This window comes from Pipistrellus kuhlii, unplaced genomic scaffold, assembly GCF_014108245.1.
Source record: "Pipistrellus kuhlii isolate mPipKuh1 unplaced genomic scaffold, mPipKuh1.p scaffold_m20_p_7, whole genome shotgun sequence".
Lineage (NCBI taxonomy): Eukaryota > Metazoa > Chordata > Mammalia > Chiroptera > Vespertilionidae > Pipistrellus > Pipistrellus kuhlii.
In genome coordinates, this window is record NW_023425573.1 from 33,233,011 (window position 1) to 33,254,068 (window position 21,058).

The window sequence follows — 21,058 nt, forward strand, 5'->3', positions numbered from 1 at the left end:
CCTGGGATGAAACGATAAGCTTTGATGACATATGTCTGCTTATGCACAAAAAAGAGCCCTGAAATACTGACGTGTTCCACCAGTGCAGCCTAAGTTTCCTAAGCAATGTCATCTTAGAGGATGGTATCTGAGACTTTGTTCTTTAAGAAACTTTTGTTTTCCTAATAAAGTACAGTTGGCATATAATAGTTTATCAGTTCCTAGTGTACAGTATAGTGACTCAACCTTTGTATGCCTTATGATGTGATCACCACAGTAAGTGTAGTAGCTGTCCACATGCAAAGTTATGATACCAATGACTACATTCCCTGTGCTATACACTGCATCCCCGTGGCTTATTTATTTTATAACTGGAAGCTTGTACCTCTTATTCCCTTCACCTTTGGTACCCATCCCCCCACCAACCTCCCCTCAGGCAGTCCTCAGTTTGTTTTCTGTCTCCATGCAAACAGGACTACGTACATCAAACTAAAAAGTTTATGCACGGTGAAAGAAACTATTAACAAAATAGTGACAACCTACGGAATATAAGGTATTTGCAAATGGTATATCCAATAAGGGATTACTATCCAAAATATAAAAGGAACTCATACCACTCAAAATCAAAACACAAAGATGCAATTTAAAAATAGGCAGAGGATCTGAATAGACATTTCTCTAAAGAAGATATACAGATGGCCAAAAGACATATGAAAAAGATGCTCAACATCATTAATCAATGGGGAAATGCAAACCAAACCCAAATGAGATACCATCTCACACCTGTCAGGATGGCTATTATCAAAAAAACAACAAATAACAAGTGTTGACAATAATATGAAAAAAAGGAGCCTTATGAGATTATAAATTGGTACAGACATTATGGAAAGGAATATGAAGGTTCCTCAAAAAATTAAAAATAGGACTATCATCTGACCCAGCAATTTTACTTCTGGCTATATACAAAAAAAAAAAAAAAAAAAAAAAAAAAAAAAAAAAAAGAAAAAAGAAAAGACTAAATATAAAAAATATACACTGAGTGGCCAGTGTATATGATTATTATGATCTCTGCGTGCATAATAATCTGGTCACTCAGTGTGTGTGTGTGTGTGTGTGTGTGAGTGTGTGTGTGTGTATATATATATATATATATATATATATATATATATATAATCTTAGAGGCCTAGCATGAACTTGTGCATGGTTGGGGTCTGGCCAGCCTGGCCAGGGAAGGGGACATGGGCAGTTGGCCAGACTGCCTGTTGGTCAAACTCCTGGTCGAGGAGACAATTTGCATATTAGTCTTTTATTATATAGGATTACTATATAAGATATACACTAAGTGGCCTGATTATTATGCATTCAGAGATCATAATAATCTGGCCACTCAGTGTATATGCACCCTTGCTTATTGCAGCATTATTTACAACAGTCACGATATGGGAGGAACCTAGAAGTCCATCCATGGATAAAAATGTGATATACATGTACAATTAAGGATTACACTGCAACAACAACAAAAAAGACTGTTCTTTGAAATACCCATAGTTCAGAGCACCTACTACAGTCTTTTCCACAGAGCTCTGAGACTTTTATTTTGCTGAAGACACAATCACTAAACTAGAGTCTTAGATAAGCTTCAGAGAGAAGCAGAAACCTGCTTAAAAATGAGACTGAATTGCTGTGGTCAATTTATTACAGTCCCAATAACATTAGAAAGAAAAATACCCTAAGAACTATTTCATAAGCGTTTAATCAATGCTTCCCATGAACTAAGAATCTATTATGAATAGTGAGGGCAGTGACAAATTTCCAGGGTCTTCTTGTAAAATCTACAATTTCTGAAAATTTTAAATTTTAAATTAACTTAGGGAAGGCTCTGGTCTGAATTTTTCCCATGCAATTCTCATAATAGCGGTGAGGTAGTTAAGAAACATGGAGCATACCACACAAACCTAAGTCTTCCTGGTATCTCTCTACTGCTAATACTATTGTGGCAGATATAGAAATGCACCCTTCAGATGTTCAGACTTTTCTTCAAGGAAGGACTTGTGTCCTCTAACTTAGAACTCCTTCAAGCTGGCCTCAGCTTTTGAGTTCTGGTTATGCTCTTCTTGGGGCGGCCTCTACTAATGACCAAGCAAGAGGTGCTACAAGGACCGAGACTTTTGCCAAGTACAAGACACTTCTACTAGGCAATCCTCATGCTGGACCTTTCTTAGGCTTCCAGAGACTTTGTCAGATCTGCATTGTTATCTGTTGACTACTCCTGTTCAGTCTTGCTGCCTGCCTTTTCCTTTCATGGGTGTTACTTCTGTCTCTATCTCTGTTCACGTCTCAGAGGACCCAATGGTACCAGGATTGACCAAAAAGAGTTGTAAATTGGGATTTTGAGACTGAATCCCTCACTACCTGACTGGCAACACACACACACACACACACACACACACACACACACACACACCCAAAAAACAAAACAAAACAAAAAACAAAAAACACCATCCCTGCTGATATCTGGGGCACAGTGAGTCCTTGGCCCAGTATGGTAGTGCAATTGCTAAATCACTTCACTGGCAGAGTTTTAACTGGAACATAAACACAGGGTGAGTTTATTGACTTTGGGGAACTCTCTTTGAATATAGGATTAAACACTCTGGAAAGGACCTGAGAGGGCAGGGCGGGGCAAGGATGAGCTCCCACGGACTTGGCTCCCTGGTGGTCCTTGGGGATCACGAAGTCTGGGCATAACAGACCCAAGTGCGTGGAGCAAATTCTCTGCCAGGGTGACTTCTAGACACCTAGAGAAAGCACTGTCATCGATATGTGTATAGAGAGTGAATCTCCATGGAGCAAGAAGTGAACTGTGACAGCCACAGAGATGTGCTGCTCAGGTATCTCTTCAACAAAAAAGGTCCTTTGTATTACCAGGGAGGAGTGTCTTCCATGACAGCCTTCCACTGTTAACACTTTGAAGTCCAACTCAGGTGTTGAGACCACATTCTTCTAGTGGTAGCTCCAGTCAATGACTAAGCAAGAGTGTGTTACAAGGGCCTACCACCGTATCCCAGTGTGGCTCTACCCCTGCCCCATCTGGTTTCCTGCCTTTTCCTTCCACCTTTCCACATTCTTAACTCTATCCACCTCTAGCTTCCTGAAGGACCTAAAATAGATGTATCATCTTCTTTCTATAGAAGTAGCTTCTCCTCATTACTGCATTTTGTCTATGGTCTAATATTTTCCCGTTCATTTGAGCTTAAAATCTTGTAATTTAGTACGCATGTAACCACTTAGTAACATTTATTTTTGCTTAGATTATTCGTCTAATTATCGAAAAAGTATAAAAAAGGGTGTCTGCTCTTTTTAATATTTTCACGGGAAAGACTACTAGGGTTAACTTTTTGCAACTGCGAAGAAAAAGTTTTAAAGCAGATTTTGCCAAGTCCAATTCCCTACCGGGTTTCCCATGAGCCACCTGAATATACTCTCTGGCGCTTACCGGGAAGAACTACAATTCCCGTCGCACATTGCGGCATCCAGAGCCTAGACTACAGCTGCTTACGTCATTTCCACCCACCCAGGCGGTGGATGCTGGGTTTTGTAGTTTGTGTCAACTTCTCTTTTGTCGCCTCCTGGGGAAGGGAACAGCGGGACGGGATAGACTGCTCTGTTATGGTTTTTTAATTAACTCACTAGGACAACGTATCAAAGCCAATGTAGCCTCAGTTTTTTGGTTTTTTTTTTATGTAGTTCACGTTCTTTTTTCCTCTTACTCTGCGGCCGGGAAGGGGAAGTGACGTACTTCCGGTGCAATGGCGGCGCGGTGGAGTTCCAGGTAATTATCTAACTCGGTAGACTCGCCACCGGCGGCGAACCGGAGTGGGGGTGCTGGGCTGCCGGGCCGGGTGGGAAGAGGAGCGGGCCCCGGGGTGGGTGCGGGGATGCCGGGGCGGCTGCGGGCGGCGCCGGGGCGCGCGCGGCCGTCTTCCCGCCCTGCGGCGGCCTGGCCCGCGAGGTGGAGGGGGAGAGCCCCCGGGCGGAGCCTGAGCGGGTGGGCCAGGGGCGAACGTGCATCCCCGGCCGCCCGCGCGGAGGGGCCCAGCCTCCCAGCGAGGGTGTGGGTACCATGTCTCCGCAGGGTCTTTGTTGCCGAAACCCTGCGCCCGCGCTGCTTCTCCCCTTCCGTGTGGGCTGTGTTTCGGCGGCGAATCACTGAGGACATCTCGAGTCGTTTGGGCTCGAGGCCCCTCTCTCTCGGGCTGCAGTCGGTGGAAGCGGGATTAATGAAGTGTAGTTCATTAACAAATAGCGAAAGTTCCACTCTCCGTCGTAACGTTCCTGGCTGCTTCTCTAAAATGCCATTAGTCGTGTCTTTGTCATACGTGTGCCCCGTAAGGGATGGTTGTTCTCGGCGTTTACTCCGAGGGGTCTCTTTGTTCCTCGGTATGTGTTGCACTTCCTCCGTCGTCCCTTTTCCTTCTGTAAGGTGATCAGCCTCCAAACCTGTCACCCCCCTTTCCGGGCGCCCAGGATCCCACAGTGCACTTGCATGTAACAGGAAAACAATTGTCAATTTCACCGAGCCTAACTGCAGCACCAGTAGACCTGTTTTCACATAATCCTCACAACAGTTTCTTGAGATAAAAGAAGAAGGGAAAAATTGGGGAAAGACTATTTCAGATGCAAGACTTCGGTGATTACAAGTATGGTGAGAATTTCTTTTACATGTGTAGGTACCCAGACTAGAAATAGCAGATAGATAAACAAGCAAACTTGGGCTTCTGAAGACCAAGTTCACTTGCCTCCTCTTTAACTTGTCTTATTTTAGGATTGTCTGTGAACTGGAGAGTTAACCTCAAAAATTGCTTAACCATGGAAAAGCAAATTTAGGATTGCCATTAAAAAGCGTGATTTTGATCAAAAGAAGCATTGTCACAGGCAGCATCTGCAGGAGGAGACTGACTTGTGCTGGTACTGGGGGACCAGCAGAAAGGCAAAGATTTCGGTCTGTCTTTAGCACGTATTAAGTCTCTCTCTTGGGACAGGTTACCTAACATCTTTTGTCTCAGCATCCTCATTTGAAAATTGTGGTTAATAGTGATAACCTACCTCAGTGGGTTGGTTGTTCTGAGGATAAAGAAAAATAATTTATATAAGGAAGGCATTGTGCACAGTGCAGTTTTAGCTGTTATATTATTATTTTTTAAAAATATATTTTATTGATTTTTCACAGAAAGGAAGGGAGAGGGATAGAGAGCTAGAAACATCGATGAGAGAGATACATCAACCAGCTGCCTCCTGCACACCCCCTACTGGGGATGTGCCCACAACCAATGTACATGCCCTTGACCGGAATCGAACCCGGGACCTTTTGGTCCACAGGCCGGCGCTCTATCCACTGAGCCAAACCGGTTTCGACTAGCTGTTGTATTATTGTTACTACTATAACATGAATTCGCTGTCTCCGTTCTTGTTCTTTGGTTTTGAATGTTGCCCTTCCTCTTTTTATGTGGCCATGCCACTTTTATGGAGCCTTTCCCACTTCGTTTGACTGGAGCTCTGAAACTTCAGGAGCCAGGAACATTGGCCCAGGGTCCAGAAAATGTGCTCTCCTGAATCAGCAGCACTAGCCTCTTCTTGGAACTTGTTAGTAATGTAAATTGTTGGGCTTTAGCCCAGACCTGCTGATTTAGAAACTGGGGAATGGCGAGGCGGGGGGTGGAGGGAGATCTTTCAATCTCTTTTTTACCAAACCATCCATGTGATTCTCATGCGAGTTTGAGAGCCACTGGTCTAGCTCATCTGGGGATCTGCTGTGGTCCATCCCACCCCAGAGTTAGGTTTGCTGCCTTCCCTATGAAATGTTTCAAAGTATTTCATCTATAGCCAACCAGTATATCCCTATTATGACCCCTGTGCTTCCCCACTTTGACTAGTTTAGTCCTATCATTTCTGAAATTCTGACACTTCCTGGACTACTTAACTGTCTTTCCTAAACCAGCCAGAGCTCTGTCAGTTTTCTGAGCTTTTGAATTGTGAGTGGTTAACTCTCCTAACTGGTGATTGTGCACTGCCAAGTGGTCTATAGTTGCTGTAGTACACAGTGAAACATTATCCTGCCTAATAAAAGAGTAATATGCAAATTGACTGTATATCCACTATACCCATAAGCCACACCCACCAGCCAATCAGGAGTGGGTATGCAAAATTAACCTAACCAAGATGACTGTGGCCACAAAGCGAGCAGGAGGCTTGGGTTTCCCTGGGAATGGAGGAAGCCAAGCTTTCTGCCTGCCGTGGCTGGCCCTGGACTCCACTCAAGGCTACAAAGTTTCAATTATAGAAGGTAAATAAATCCCAACAAAAATGGCAGCAGCCACAGAGGTGGAGAGAGCAGGAGGCATTGGTTGCCTCTGGCGATGGAGGAAGCCAAGCTTCCTAGCCTGCTTGGCCTTTGCTCAAGGCTAAAAGTTTCAATTATAGAAGATAAATCCCAGACACCAAGGCCTATGCTTGGGTCACCGGGGGACGTGGCCGGCCTGCAAACCACCACAGGCTCCTCACCCAGGCCATCCTTCAGGCCCCATCTGTGCACCAGGCCTCTATCCTATCTAATAAAAGAGTAATATGCAGATTGACCATCAGTCCAACACACAAGATGGCTGCCCCCATGTGGACACAAGATGGCCACCACAAGATGGGCAGTTGGGGGCAACCAAGCCTTCAGTGGAGGGCAGTTAGGGGTAATCAGGTTGGCAGAGGAGGGAAGTGGGGGCGACTGGGCCTGCAGGGAATGGCAGTTGTGGGGGGACCTAGGCCTGCAGGGTAGAGCAGTTGTGGCGGGGGGAGGGACAGGCCTGCAGGGGAGGGCAGTTAGAGGCAATCAGGCTGGCAGGGGAGCGGCTAGGCATCAATCAGGTTGGCAGGGGGGTTGTTAGAGGGTGATTATGCTGGCAGGCAGAATCAGTTAGGTGCAGTCAGGAAGGCAGGCAGGTGAGCAGTTTGGAGCCAGCAGTCCTGGAATGTGAGAGGGATCCCAGATTGGAGAGGATGCAGGCTGGGCTGAGGGACACACCTTCCCATGCAAGAATTTTGTGCACCGGGCCTCTAGTGTATTTATAAAGCTCATGCCTTAATTTGAACATTATTCTCTTTATTGCCCACTTTTATTTAGTCTAAATTTTGTACTACTTGGTCTATCCCTAACTTGCTATAAGTCATGGCTAGCCTAGAGCTAGTTTAAGAAAAAATGATTATTGGTAATAGAGCTTATCCCACTGATAACTTTGTGGGCTTATTCATATTTCTCTACTTTTCAGTTCAAGTCTTAGCATGGAAGGATGGTGGTACAAGAAGGCCTCCAGACTTACTAAACCGATAGCCTAAATATTTTATCTCAGTGTATGTAGTTCCTAAGTGGACATTGGAAGAGACATTTCATTGCCTACAACTAAGGGCAAACTTTCAAAGCATTCTCTTCAAAAATAATACATCAGGAGGAATCAATGGATTAAAGCAAGCCTTTGCCATTTGCAACCAAGCTACCGTATTTTTCGGACCATAAGACGCTCCGGACCATAAGACGCACCAGTTTTTAGAGAAGGGAAATGAAGAAAAAAAGATTCTGAAACAAATAGTGTCCTAAAATATTTTATGTGCATTAAAACCCAACATCACAGTCATAAACACATGTAATCAACCCTGTAAAGTAAACAGCAGCATTTAGAACCATTTTAGAGCCGGGCAAGCACACAGAGACCACACAGAGCCGGGCAAGTAAAAAAACTTTTTTTTTAAAGTATATGTGTAGGCTATATTTGGACCATAAGACGCAGGGACTTTTTCCTTCCACTTCTGGGGGGAAAAAAGTGCGTCTTATGGTCCGAAAAATACGGTAATTCGTCTTTCCCAGTGAAGAAATACCAAAAAGATCATAATGGCTGTTTTGGCCTAGAAACGTGTTCCTGTCATATAGAACAGGTTATCTAATGGGAAGGAGAGACCCTTTGGAGATTTATGTTTAACTTGACTAGGAACCTAATTCATAAATGTAATAGGCTAGGGCAGAGTTCAGCACTTCCACCTGAATAGCTACCTTGACTGTTCTTCCCTGAATTAGTTTATCAGGACAGCTGGTGACAGGAGGCTCTGTAGGGGAACATAGTGCTGTGTGTCTAGGGGCTACTTCATAAATCTCTGGAGTCTCCCACCTCCAAATGTTCTTGGAATGTGGTTTGCTAAATGGCTCTTGAATTAAATACTTAGAAAGCCCACTTTGAAAGCTGTGCACATCCCGACTGGGGATTGAACCCGAAAGCTGGGTATGTGCCCTGACTGGGAATCGAACCAGCAACCTTTTGGTGCATGGGATGATGCTCGACCAACTGAGCCACATGGGCCAGGGCAAGAGTGGTTTTTATAAATGTTAATTGAAGGTGTGGAGGTAAAGATGTTTTTCCAGTGGGACTATGGAGAAAAGATAATGACTGTTCACTTAACAAATAAGTATTGAGAGCTTTCTATGTTGGGAATATGGCAATGAACAAAACCAGACAAAAATCCATGAGCAAAGACTAGCCTCTACAGAAAAGTAAATGTTAGAGGGGTGGACAGAATAATGGAGAAAGGAGGAAAACCAGGTGAACCCAGTGTCCCTGTAAGCAAGAACTTCAGTAAGAGGAGCTTCGCAGACCAAATTATAGAGCAATGGCAGATAAAAGAAATGGTCCATGAGTTTAGCAACAAAGAGGTCATTATGTAACCTCGATAAGTACTTTGTAGTGAGAATAGAAAACGCGGTGTTGGCGGATAAGTGGAGTTAATGGGTGAAGTTAATGGGTGGTTAAGATTGGAGGCATCAAGTGTAGACTTATAAAAAAAATAAATTGGCTGTATAAGGAAAGATAAAGAGTGGATAGGGTAATGGACATTTACTTTTATTCAGTTTCTTCTTAAGGTGAAGAAAACTGTTTGTAAGTGTCCTAGAGAAATATAGTAGCTTTCTGTTCACCCTTTGCAAGTAAAAAGGGTGGATCGTTCCACTACTGACATGTATAAAAAAAAAAAAAAAAAAAAAAAAAAAAAAAAAAAAAAAAAAAAAGAGTGGATAGGGTAAAGGGAACTCACCTCATAAATGCAATAATAAGTTCAACATGTAGAATATTAAAACACCTCAATGGTAAATCAATACTAAAAATCAAGAAATAGCTGATAGAAATTTTGAAACAAAAATTAAAAATTCCTGCTCTTATAGAGCCTATATTCTGGTGAAAAGGAGCACAGAATATGTTAAAGGGTGTTCCTATGTACCGTGTATCACCGAAAATAAGACATCCTCCAAAAATAAGACCTACTTACAGGTTTCCTTCTGAGTGAAATATAAGGCATCCCCCGAAAATAAGGCCCCCCCTAGGCTAAACATGAGAGATTTGGTCCACTGATTGTGAAGGAAATTAAGTCACAAGAAATTCACCAGGAAATTCAGGAATTGGATTGTTATGATGATGTTCCAGAAGATGATGACATGATTGTCATTGAATAAATGAGTAAATTCTTGATACTGTAGGATTCACAGTTTGTCTGGTTTGTGTTGATAACTACCATACTACCGTACCATATACAGGTAATAAATTTCCTTTATTTTCATTTAACAATAAATGTGTACCGTATTCTTCTTCATGGAAAAATAAGACATCCCCTGAAAATAAGACCTAGTGCATCTTTGGGAGCAAAAATTAATATAAGACATTGTCTTATTTTTGGGGAAACAGGGTAACAGCAAAATAATTTTTTTTTTTTTTAACTTTAAATAGTGTCCAGGTCAATGTAGCTTAGTTGGTTGGGCTTCATTGTCCAGTACACTGAAAGGTTGCTGGTTCAATTCCTGGCAGGAGGCCTGCAGGAGCAGTCAGTCAATGTTATGTTCTCACATACCGTAGATGTTTCTCGCCCTCTCCCCCTCTCCTTTCCTCTCTCTCTCAAAGTTAATAAACTATTAAAACATTTGAAGTAGCATGTCAAAATGATCACATCACTAACTTTGATTTCTTTCATTACTTAAATACCAGCCCATATGGACGGGCTTAATGATGAAGGAAATGAATGAACAGCTATTCCCAGTTTATAGTGAGTTCTTTTTAGCATGAATATCGGTATCACTGAGTTCATTAAAAAGTAATAACTTTTAGACTCTGTTTTTTGTTTGTTTGTTTCTGTTGTTGTTTTAACTCATCAGAATCTATCATGAGATGTCCCCAAATTGGTGTGGACTCCTCTATATAGAGTCACAGACCAGAGACAAATCAAAGGCTTTTATATTGTTTACTAGAGGCCCAGTGAATGAAAATTAATGCACTGGATGGGGGTTCCCTCAGTCCAGCCTGCCCCCTCTCATAGTCCAGGAGCCCTCAGGGGAAGGCGACGGACCATCACACCTCTGCTGCTGCCTTTGCCGGCAGCACAAACTTTGGCTGGCCCTAGTTACCTGAGCCTTAGGCAGACCTGGGCGGCTGGGTAGCTGCCATCCGAGGCTTGCCTGTGCCTTGGGCTGGCCCTTGGCGCCTGGGCAGCCGACATCTGAGGCTTGCCTGTGCCTCGGGCCAGCCCTGAGGGGCTGGAGGACTGAGGGAACTGGGGGACTCTGGAGGCAGGCATGCGGCCATGCCACATGCCTGTCGTCCCAGTGGGACGGAGGGGACTGGGCGCCACCATGTGTGGCTGTGGGCACTGTCATATTTGAGGGTGTGGCAGTCAATTAGCATATTCCCTTTTTATTAGATAGGATTCCTCTTCACTTACAAAATTTCAACAGTATACAGATACTGTCTGCACAGCTTCCAGCCCTGTACTTGAACATAGGGATATTCAGTCATTGAAATGGTTATGAGTGTGCAATGTCTAAGAAAAAACAATATTGTGTACAAGTCTGCAACTTTTTATTGTAATTCTTTTTTTTTTTAATATATTTTATTTTTTACAGAGAGGAAGGGAGAGAGATAGTTAGAAACATTGATGAGAGAGAACATCAACCAGCCACCTCCTGCACACCCCCTACCGGTGATGTGCCTACAACCAAGGTACATGCCCTTGACTGGAATTGAACCTGGGACCTTTCAGTCCGCAGGCCCATGCTGTATGCACTGAGCCAAACTGGTTTCGACTTATTGTAATTCTTGAAGTCACAAGCCAAACTGGTTTCGACTTATTGTAATTCTTGAAGTCATGTTTTGACAATCAGAATTTTTCAGATTTTCGAGAAGAAATTTTAGTGCAGGTTTTAGTGCAGATATGTTAAGTAATTGCCATTTTGGGGTCCTGGCAGAGTCCTCCAATCAAGCACATTAATATTTCTGCTGCACATCAAATGAGGGTCTCATGAAGTCTAAAGTTGGTGCATATCAGTTGTTGTTGCCAAATGAGTTTACAACAAACTTAAAAAGGAAAATCTATTTGCAGATTTCAAAATTGCAGATAAGGAATGTCACCTTGAACCTGGTGACATTTTCTGAAAGGGATAGGAGTATGTTGGCATTTTTATTTTCCTGAAATTGGGAACTATGCTAAAATCAAATTGCATCACTTTCCTTTATGTGGTATATCATGGGTAGACTTTTCTCTAATATCTATAAATATAAAAGCCTAATATACAAAATATACAAGTTTGACCGGGAGATGGGAAGTTCTATCGCTCACTATGACATGTGCTGACCACCAGGGGGTGGTGTGGAACGAAGGAAGGCTCCAACTGGCAGCCAGGGAAGGGAGACCCCAGCTGTCAGCTGCTAGGGACCCTATCCGTGCACAAACTTTGTGCCCTGGGCCTCTAGTGTATATATATTTAAAAAATAGCAACAAAGAAAATAGAATGGTTTTCTTAAACAAAGGGGTTTTCCTTCAGTACCGATAGGGACAGAATTAATGCTTAAGAACTGTGGCCAGTCTACTGCTACTGTCTTGTTTCCTCAGAAGGAAAAATCACTGTTTGGAGGGGCAGGGGCTTGGATCCTATTTGAGGATTTTTCTCAGGACTCCATTCTCTTCCCTCCAGCCCCCAATTTTTATTTTATTTTATTTTATTTTATTTTATTTTATTTTATTTTATTTTATTTTATTTTTTGCATTTAGAACAGATTTAAACTACATTTTATTTTGAATATTGATTAATATTATCATTCTTCCCACTGGACAACTATGATTTATGGATTTATTTTTATTTTTTTAACTGTTAAAATATCTGAGATTTGTCCAGTCGGCTGTTACTGTGTAGAATGCAAAAGAGCAAATGAAAGGGAATCCATTCCCCTTTGAACAATTTCCTTAGGAGTAGAAATGTTGTTCTGAAATAATAGAGAAAACGGTGCATTTTGGCCATTGGTTGAATATTTTTGCATTTTCTGAATTTTTGAGATAATTGCAGAATTTATAGTTTCATTTTCACTTAAAGTCCTTAAATATGTTATTAAATATTTTGCTTTCTGATGTAAAATTGTCATCATTTTTAAACTTTGTGTCCTTATAAAATCTCCTCCTTGCTAAGGAAAGCAGGTGTGATTTTGCTGAGTTGCTTACTTGTGACAAGGAGAGGAAAATTTAATAATTCATCATAAAATCCTCATAGTGGTGCCAAAAAGAGCAGTGAGAGCTATAAACTCTGGATAAATTGCTCTCATTGCAAGAATTTCCAATTAGACCAAGTATCAAGCATGTACATGTTGAACTCTAAGAATTTCCCTAGAGGGAAATTTATATAAATCTGGATGGTGATAGTACTTTAAACATTTTGTTGTTGTTAGAACTGCAGTACCAGTCTACCTTACAAAATTGTCCATTTCATACTTACATTTTGGGACATGGTATACTTGATTGCCAGAATTTTATTTGGTAATGATGATTGACGGGTAGAAAGAGGAAATGACACTAAATTTAAATAAGTAAGGTAAATTTGAAATAAAATACATAGAAAGTCGCTTTTTTATTTTATTTATTATATGTTGGTAAGTTGAGAAGAGAGATAAGGTTTAAGATCCAAGAGGAATATCAGAGGAAAATGCTAAATTTTGCACAATAGTTATGTGCTTTAGGTTGAAATTATATTTTATAAATTGATAAGTTTATAAAGTATCTTATGTATTTTGCACTTGCTAAGATTGATACCATGCTAACCATTGTAATAGAAACTTTCCTGGATTTAGTGATTGTGTACATCCCCATCTGTATTAAATGGTAGCAGCTCTATGTCACTTTATAGTGTCAAGGTTATTTGTGTACATGGTCTAATGAAAAGAACACTTAATTGCCTGTCCTCAGTCTAGGTTTTTAATTATGGTCCATCACTAACTATTATAGCTTAGGGCATTAAATGTTTACTTATGTTTTAAGTTTATGATTTAAGTTTATGTAGATATGTCTCCATTTCATATCATAACTTTTCTGACTTTCATCTTTAAAAAGAAGTTGTACTTAATAATATGTAATAATTTTTTGCATTAAAATTAATATTTTTCCTAGTTGTATTCAGTTTTTTTGGTACTGAGAACAGTTCTTTCTCTATATTCTTGACCTTAAAAATATTTTCTATTTCATATTGTTTTTGTAATTCTGTTCTGTGCACCATACTATAAATCATTTAAATATGCAATTCTCATAAACCCTAAGTCACTTATATATGTAACTCCAGTAAAATACTTGGAAACGTAACTATCAGTTTAGCATTTTTCAAAAATTCCTAAACTGTTTAACAGATGGATAGTGAAATTTAATTTTAGCTTTTAATGTTGATGACTAGGTTTATTCTGAACAAATACATAATTCTCATAAGTGCATATATCTGCAGCCCTTTGCCTTTGAGACTTGATTATGCTAGTCATTATTATAGTATCTTATATTTCCGTGCAGAGTATATTTATCTCTGATCATTATTACAAGAACATTGGATATTTTATAATTGTTTTTTCTGTTTACTTGTTTTTTTGTATGTGTTTTTTTTTATAATGTCACAATACTATCTTATTATGTAGATATGTTTCCTTCATTGAGAACAAGTTGAATAAAGTTATCTGACATTAGTTTTTAAATTAACTTTTTTCTTCTTAGTCATAAGAATAAAATACCTTATTGCATTTAATATACCCTTTTTATTATTTGCTCTCTTGTTCAGAATCTTTGCTAATAATATGTGTTCTTAATACATTATTATATAGAGCTATCTAAGGATATTTTTATTATTGGTTATATCTATGCCTACTGACTACGAAAAATAAGTTGGTCAAAGTTAACAAAGCTTTCTTTGGTATATTTTATAGGTAATCCTTGCAGACAGAAAAAAGTAAACTGTCAGAGAATTCATACCATTGGTACTTGTTATTTGGACCAGCTTAAGGAGTCTGATTGATAGGATCAACTGGCAACAGAAAATGAAAAGTAGTGTGGCACAGATAAAAGTAAGTGTTTGAAACTTGTAATTAAAAAAACAACATGTAGTCAATTACCTATCCTTTAAACAAAAATGCATGTATGTAATTCAGACAGTAAAGTGACATTGTGCATACATCTAACACAATTTCAAATGTATATACTTGGTCAGGTGGGAGTAATAATGTTCAAAAGGACAGTTGAGAGAACATATAGGGTGTGTATGCATGAATCAAGAAAGTGAATGTCAGTGAGCACATGATAAAAAATAAGAGGGCAGGAAATTTTTAATGCACATGAAATGAGCTATGATGCCCAATGGTCGTAGTTCCTGCTTATCTGTCTACAAGTGAGCCTTTTGTTGCATAGTTCATTATGAAACAAAATAAATCATAAACTTAAAACATAAGTAAATTACATGATCTGTTAGAGTGTTAAGTGCTCAACTATGCTATGAAGAAAAGAAATAAGGCAGTGGTTCTCAACCTTTCTAAGGCCGCAACCCTTTAATACAGTTCCTCATTGTGGTGACCCCCAACCATAAAAGTAGGCATATCACTTCCTGGGTCTCAGAGTATTAAAGGGGAAAGTGTATTTTTATTTGATTATAAATCTATCCACTTCTCCCTTCCTCACCTCCATGAGCTCTGTATCCATAAACTTTCTTTAAAGAGAACCAGTAGACTGTGACCTTCTTAACAGCAGGCATTGGGTATAAGCCCTGGTATGTGGTGCTTAATAAACTGAGTTGATAGACTTTTAGACTAAGTTAGCTTACAGAGGGAGAAGTGTCTAGTCTCTCTCAGAATCTTTTCCTGCTCCTCTTAGACGATGCTTCTCCAGCCTTCCCTCTTGTGTTACTGATGCGTCCTCGGTGATATCCCTTGAGCCATGGTGTGGACCCTCCCAGTCAGTTTTCAGTTTTGTGTGCTTTCCTCTCACTATCCTGCAAGCCACACGCAGGTCCACTAGCTGGGTTGGCGTCAGTCTTGCCTCAGGGGAAGCTCAGATCTTCTCTTGATGTTCTGAGCTCACCTGTTAGGCTCAAGAGGCTTGAGTTGAGGATCTTTTTTTTTTTTTAATACTATATTTTATTGATTTTTTTTTACAGAAAGGGTGAGGGATAGAGAGTTAGAAACATCTATGGGAGAGAAACATCGACCAGCTGCCTCCTGCACACCTCCCACTGGGATGTGCCCGCAACCAAGGTACATGCCTTTGACTGGAATCAAACCTGGGGCCTTTCATTCCGCAGGCCGACACTCTATCCACTGAGCCAAACCAGTGAGGGCGAGCTGAGGATCTTTTGTTTTCCCATTGAGCTTTACAGTAGCTTCCTTACTAAGCAAGAAGCAAGCTCCCTTCCTCCAGCCCTTCTGTCCCTTGCTCTTGACTTGCTCCCTGAGCCTAATGGTTACCCAGAGCTTTGGATTCGGGCTCCCTGCTTCACTCACCTTCTTGTACTGGTCTCTACATTGTTAGAGAGTACAAGGGCTGCGTGGTGTACCATATTTGTTTTGCTAAATGAAGAGAGAATTTTTAAAGCTAATTTTGACAATATGTTATTTTCAACTATTGCTCTGACTTTTTTTTTTTTTTAATATATTTTATTGATTTTTTACAGAGAGGAAGGGAGAGAGATAGAGAGTTAGAAACACCGATGAGAGCGAGTCATCAATCAGCTGCCTCCTGCACGTCCCCTATTGGGGATGTGCTCGCAACCAAGGTACATGCCCTTAACCCGAATCGAACCTGGGACCCTTCAGTCCGCAAGCTGACGCTCTATCCACTGAGCCAAACCGGTTTTGGCTATTGCTCTGACTTATAATCTAAACTCTATGATAAAGGAAATTGGGAAATTCTGGTTATTATTATTTGGATCTTACCCAAAATGATTTTTCACATAGTGAAATTCTGTTCACCTACTAAAGCCTAGTTCAGGTCCCCTTACTATCATTCCTCAGCACTCTGTACCGTGGTGGTTGTGCCCTACTCAAGATCTCCTGTTAGCACTTACTACTTGTGCCAATCAACCATTAACGTGATCATATTTACGAAATCCTGATTCACGACTTCAATATTTTTGGTTTCTCCCTCTTTCTCACAACAGATGTTATGGAGAAGTGTTAAAAATCATTAGCACAGAATTGAGGCCATCTCCCTAATGTAATCAAAATAATTACAGTGCCTTGTAAAGGAAAAAGTAAACTTTGCAGTTTTAGTATCTCTTTCTTTTCCTCTCTCCTTTTTTCCCCTTCCTCCTCCTCTTTCTCCTCCTTCCCCTCCTTCTCCTCCTTCTCTCTTTCTCTCTCTCTCAGGAATATATAATCTGATATTTTTAATTGTGGAAGTCTTTATAACCATCTCTCTCCTACAAGATAATAAATTCCTGAGGGGTTTTCTTTTGTATTCTCCAGAGTATCTATGCAGGAAGGCCTATGCCATATAATAAATATCAGTAAATACTATGTTTGATGTTACCATGACTTGAATGAGTCTTGTGTTCCATATTTGGCATAAGATCTTGATGTCAGATCTTCAAACCTATATATATACTAGAGGCTCAATGCACGAAAATTCCTGCAAGAGTAGGCCTTCTTTCCCCCTGGCTGCTGGCACCGGCTTCCCTCCAGCTCCTGGACCCGGGCTGCTTCCTTCCAGCTGCCCACAGGCACCCGGGACCCGGCCTGGCTTCCCTCAGGCCACCCGCAGGCACCCGGGACCCGGCCTGGCTTCCTTCTGGCCGCCCGCAGAAACCCAGGACCCAGCTGGCTTCCCTCAGGCCCCGGCTTCATTAGGAAGGATGTCCAGAATGATTTAGCATATTACCTTTTTACTATAGATGTTGAATATTTCTACCTCATTGTGTTGCTAAGAGAAATAATTTAAAAACTTTCTTGTTTGCATTAGAAAAAGGGTTAGGTGGTTGCACTGAGTATAAAATAACAGCCTGACTATGGCTACTGTAAATTACAAATTTGATCACATGTTTATTTACTTACATAGATTAATCTGGTTTAAATGCTTCCTTCAGTAGTTAATGAGACTGGCAATTTACTTATGATAATGTTAGACTCCAACTTCTGTTAATTAGCTAATCATAAATAGGAAGTTTGAGCGCTTGTTTACATTTCTATGAAGTAATTTTCTATTTTTATATATATCTTTTTCCTGTCAAGAAGGCAAGCATGTAAGTATGCAGAACAAGTTACATTATTTGATTTACTTTTCTTAGATTTCAAGATTAAGATACTTTAAAAAACATACGGGTTTGTTTTTCTTATAGTTAGATTAATTAAAATTATTTTAGTTCTTTTTAAAAACCTTATCAACATGGATGTTGGTCAATGGTATAAAAATTTACCTATTTATAAATATTTTGGCTTCTTAAGCATATTTGGATTTTTAAATTAGTATACATGTTCTTAATCTGGATGGTTCATATCTCTGTCATGTGACATGTCTCTTCAGTCTCATGTTTATTAAAGTTATTTGTATGTCTGTTATTTTTTTAAAGGATTTGACACATGAGCTAGATATTTCAAATCCTGATAGCCTAATGTAGTGCCATACATATCAGACACTCAAATTATGTTTTCTGAAAACACAAATGAATGAATTTTGTAAATATACTAGAGTTTGTTTCTTCTAAACATTTATTTTATCTAGATTCATTAACCTGGACTAAAGTTGTGATTATTATAAGCCATAGGAAATAAGAAGGTCAGTGCAGTAGTAAGTGTTGGGCATAATCACAAAAGTGAGCTCTTGCTAGAAAACCTCTGGCCCTTAGTCATATTTTTCACCAAAAGAAAGCTTTCATCTTATTTTCTACCAGGAGAAGCTTTCATAAAAATGGTATCCTATATTTTTATAACTTATATATAGGAATAAAATATTAACAAGATGGCATGTGAGAAATATTTTCATCTATCTTGAATTTTTTGGTTTAAAGGGTATTTGCTCCATAGTGAAAACAGACTTTTAAAAAATATTTTGAAGTAATTTCTAAAGCATTTCCAATTTTCTGAGATATGTATTTCATTAGCTATGAGTTAACATACTTTTTAAAATGCTTCCTCCCTTCTTTTTTTTTCTTTTTCTTTTTTTCTTTTTTTGAAAGCATTCTTCAGGTCATGACAGAAGGGAAAACAACAGTTCATATCAGAGGACCTACTCTCCAGAAGACAGGTGAACAGTTTTATGTGTTCTGAATTCAATTTAAATGTTTTATAAGTTTAAGAAATTACTTAACTCTTAGTTTCCTAATTTTAGAGCGGACTTCTTTTTTTTTATAGTTTTATAAAGAATATTGAGTAGACTTGAGGACTAATCATTCTTGAGTGACCTAGGACTTTCTAGTAAATAAATCTAGATTTTAAGTAATTTTTTAGGTAAGAGGGAAGAACTTTAATATCTCCAGTACTAAGTAGAATGAGTAGATATAGACTAAGCAAAAGAAGTCATTTACAAGATAAGTGTTTTTCATGCTGACTATATACGATATCCAGTTACATATCTTGCTAAGGACAGTGGGAATCAGGATGACAAGTTTGGTTGAGGGAATTCCAGCAGTTGTTTTGTTGTGCACAACAAAGCTTTTATAATCAAGACTGAATGAATGGCTGTCAAAAAATGAGCTGTCTGTTAAAAACGTTTGATAAGACATTTTTTAGTCATAGAGTTGCTTTATATTACCAATGTACGGCTTTCCTAAGTATGACATAGCTATTTTGAACTTTGGTTTTCTTATTTGCTGTGTTAGATATGCAGAACAAGACAGATCCCCCCGGGATAGAGATTACTTTGAGTACAGCAGGTCCGACAATGAGCGTTCAAGAAGAGGACGTTCTTATGATGGCAGCATGGAATCGCGGTTAGTATTGGAAATTTTAACTATAGAAAGTGTATTTGTTTAGCTCTCCTTTATTCTTTATAATAAAAACAACAATACCACTAAATGGATGATCTTCCAATAAGGACTTCATGTGAATTAGTTCTATTGCAGTAAGTGTATGACGGTAGATGCTGTTACATCTGTTTATATTGGGTCGGCAACTAAGTAGTTGCGTATTTTTTAAAGAGAAAAATTTTTCATGGAACTAAATAACTTTATTCTGTAATGTATTGCCCATTTTGATCAATGACCTTTTGCCATCTTTCAGGCAGCAGCATAATCCCACGTTCAAAAAACTTCTGGTTTTTATTAGCAAAAAACTGAATCAGGTACGATTTGACATCATCATCATTATTGAAATTTTTACCATTCAAGGAGTTTTGTAAAGATCGAAACAAAAAGTAATCAAATGGTGCAAGGTCAGGACTATATGGTGGATGTGGCAAAACATCCCAACCAAGCTCCATTAATTTTTGCCGAGTGACCAAAGATGTGTGTGGCCTTGCATTGTCATGATGGAATACAACACCTTTTCGATTTGTCAATTCGGGCCGCTTTTCTTCAACTGCATTGTTTAATTTCATTAGTTGTTCAATGTAGACATCAGAATTGATCGTTCGGTTGGGTGGTAAGAGTTCAAAGTAGACAATTCCTTTGTAATCCCACCAAACTGATAACAAAACCTTCTTTTGATGAATATCAGCTTTTGATGTTGTTTGAGTTGGTTCACCTGGCCTGCTCCACGATCTTTTCCTCTTGATATTGTTGTAAACAACCCATTTTTCATCGCCAGTTATCAGTCATTTTAAAAATGGATCATTTTCATTACGTTTCTTTAGCAAATCGCAGCTGCTAATGCGTTGCGTTAACTGTGATTCTTTCAGTTTGTGAGGAACCCATGTATCGAGTTTTTGAACATAGCCAAGTTGTTTTAAGTGATTTTCAATGCATGTTTGTGATACATGAAGCTTCTCTGCAATCTCACGTGTTGTACTGTGACAGTCCGAATTGATTATTGCTTTGATTAGGGCGTCATCAACTTCAACTGGACGACCAGAGCGTTTTTCATCTTTGAGTGAAAAATCACCAGAACGAAATTTGGCAAACCAATTTTGACACTGCCGTTCTTTTAAGGCTTCGTCACCATAAACAGCACATAACTTTTTATGAGCTTGCGATGCGTTTTTCCCTTTGCGGAAATAAAAAAGCAAAATATGACGAAAATGTTCCTTTTGATTTTCCATTTTTCAACGAACGCCAAACGAAAACTACAAAACAGATCAAAAAACTTTTTTTACTGATTAACAGCTGAATAGCCAACTATCAAATAACAAAATGTGTTTTACATTTGTACTACGTCTGCAAACCTAAAAATTCAACTGAAGCCATATATGTGTGAAACCCGCAATTACTTAGTTGCCGACCCAATAGATCAAGAAACAGGCTTAGAGAAGTTAAATCAATTGTGTGTGTTCTAGAAATCTGTCTGACTCTAGAGCTGAAGCTCTTATTCATTATACTGTACTGAAAGAGGAGTTGGCTCATGTGTTTTGAGATTCTTGATTGAATGAAAGGAAGTTGCTTATATGACTTAAAGTGATCTAAATTTATTTTCTTGCATAATGGCAAATAAACATTGAAAACGAAGTTACCAATCTGTGGTTTTAATCTAAATAAAAGTTATTCTTAGTCTTAGAGAACTTGAATAGCCATTTTATTAGTCATCTAGTTTCAACAACTTGTCTACCATGTTTTATTGTTCACTAAATTCTAATT

General features: G+C 39.4%; 1 protein-coding gene and 1 non-coding gene across 3 annotated transcripts in view; both read left to right on the plus strand.

The window, feature by feature from the left end:
• Nucleotides 1-3,672: 3,672 nt before the first annotated feature.
• CWC22 (CWC22 spliceosome associated protein homolog) overlaps nucleotides 3,673-21,058 on the plus strand; it is a 47,677-nt gene continuing 30,291 nt past the window's right edge. The window contains exons 1-4 of one of the 2 annotated variants that reach the window (XM_036421473.2): nucleotides 3,673-3,811; nucleotides 14,277-14,414; nucleotides 18,509-18,576; nucleotides 19,151-19,261. In XM_036421473.2, the coding sequence (XP_036277366.1) occupies nucleotides 14,388-14,414; nucleotides 18,509-18,576; nucleotides 19,151-19,261 (206 nt within the window). In that variant the 5' untranslated portion in view covers nucleotides 3,673-3,811; nucleotides 14,277-14,387. Of the gene's footprint in view, nucleotides 3,812-14,271; nucleotides 14,415-18,508; nucleotides 18,577-19,150; nucleotides 19,262-21,058 lie in introns of those variants that run through there. The other variant, XM_045575303.1, reaches the window with a different exon arrangement.
• Nucleotides 8,900-9,029, plus strand: LOC118710037. The gene has a single exon (XR_004985262.1). It is a non-coding gene; the product is annotated as a small Cajal body-specific RNA 24 (non-coding RNA).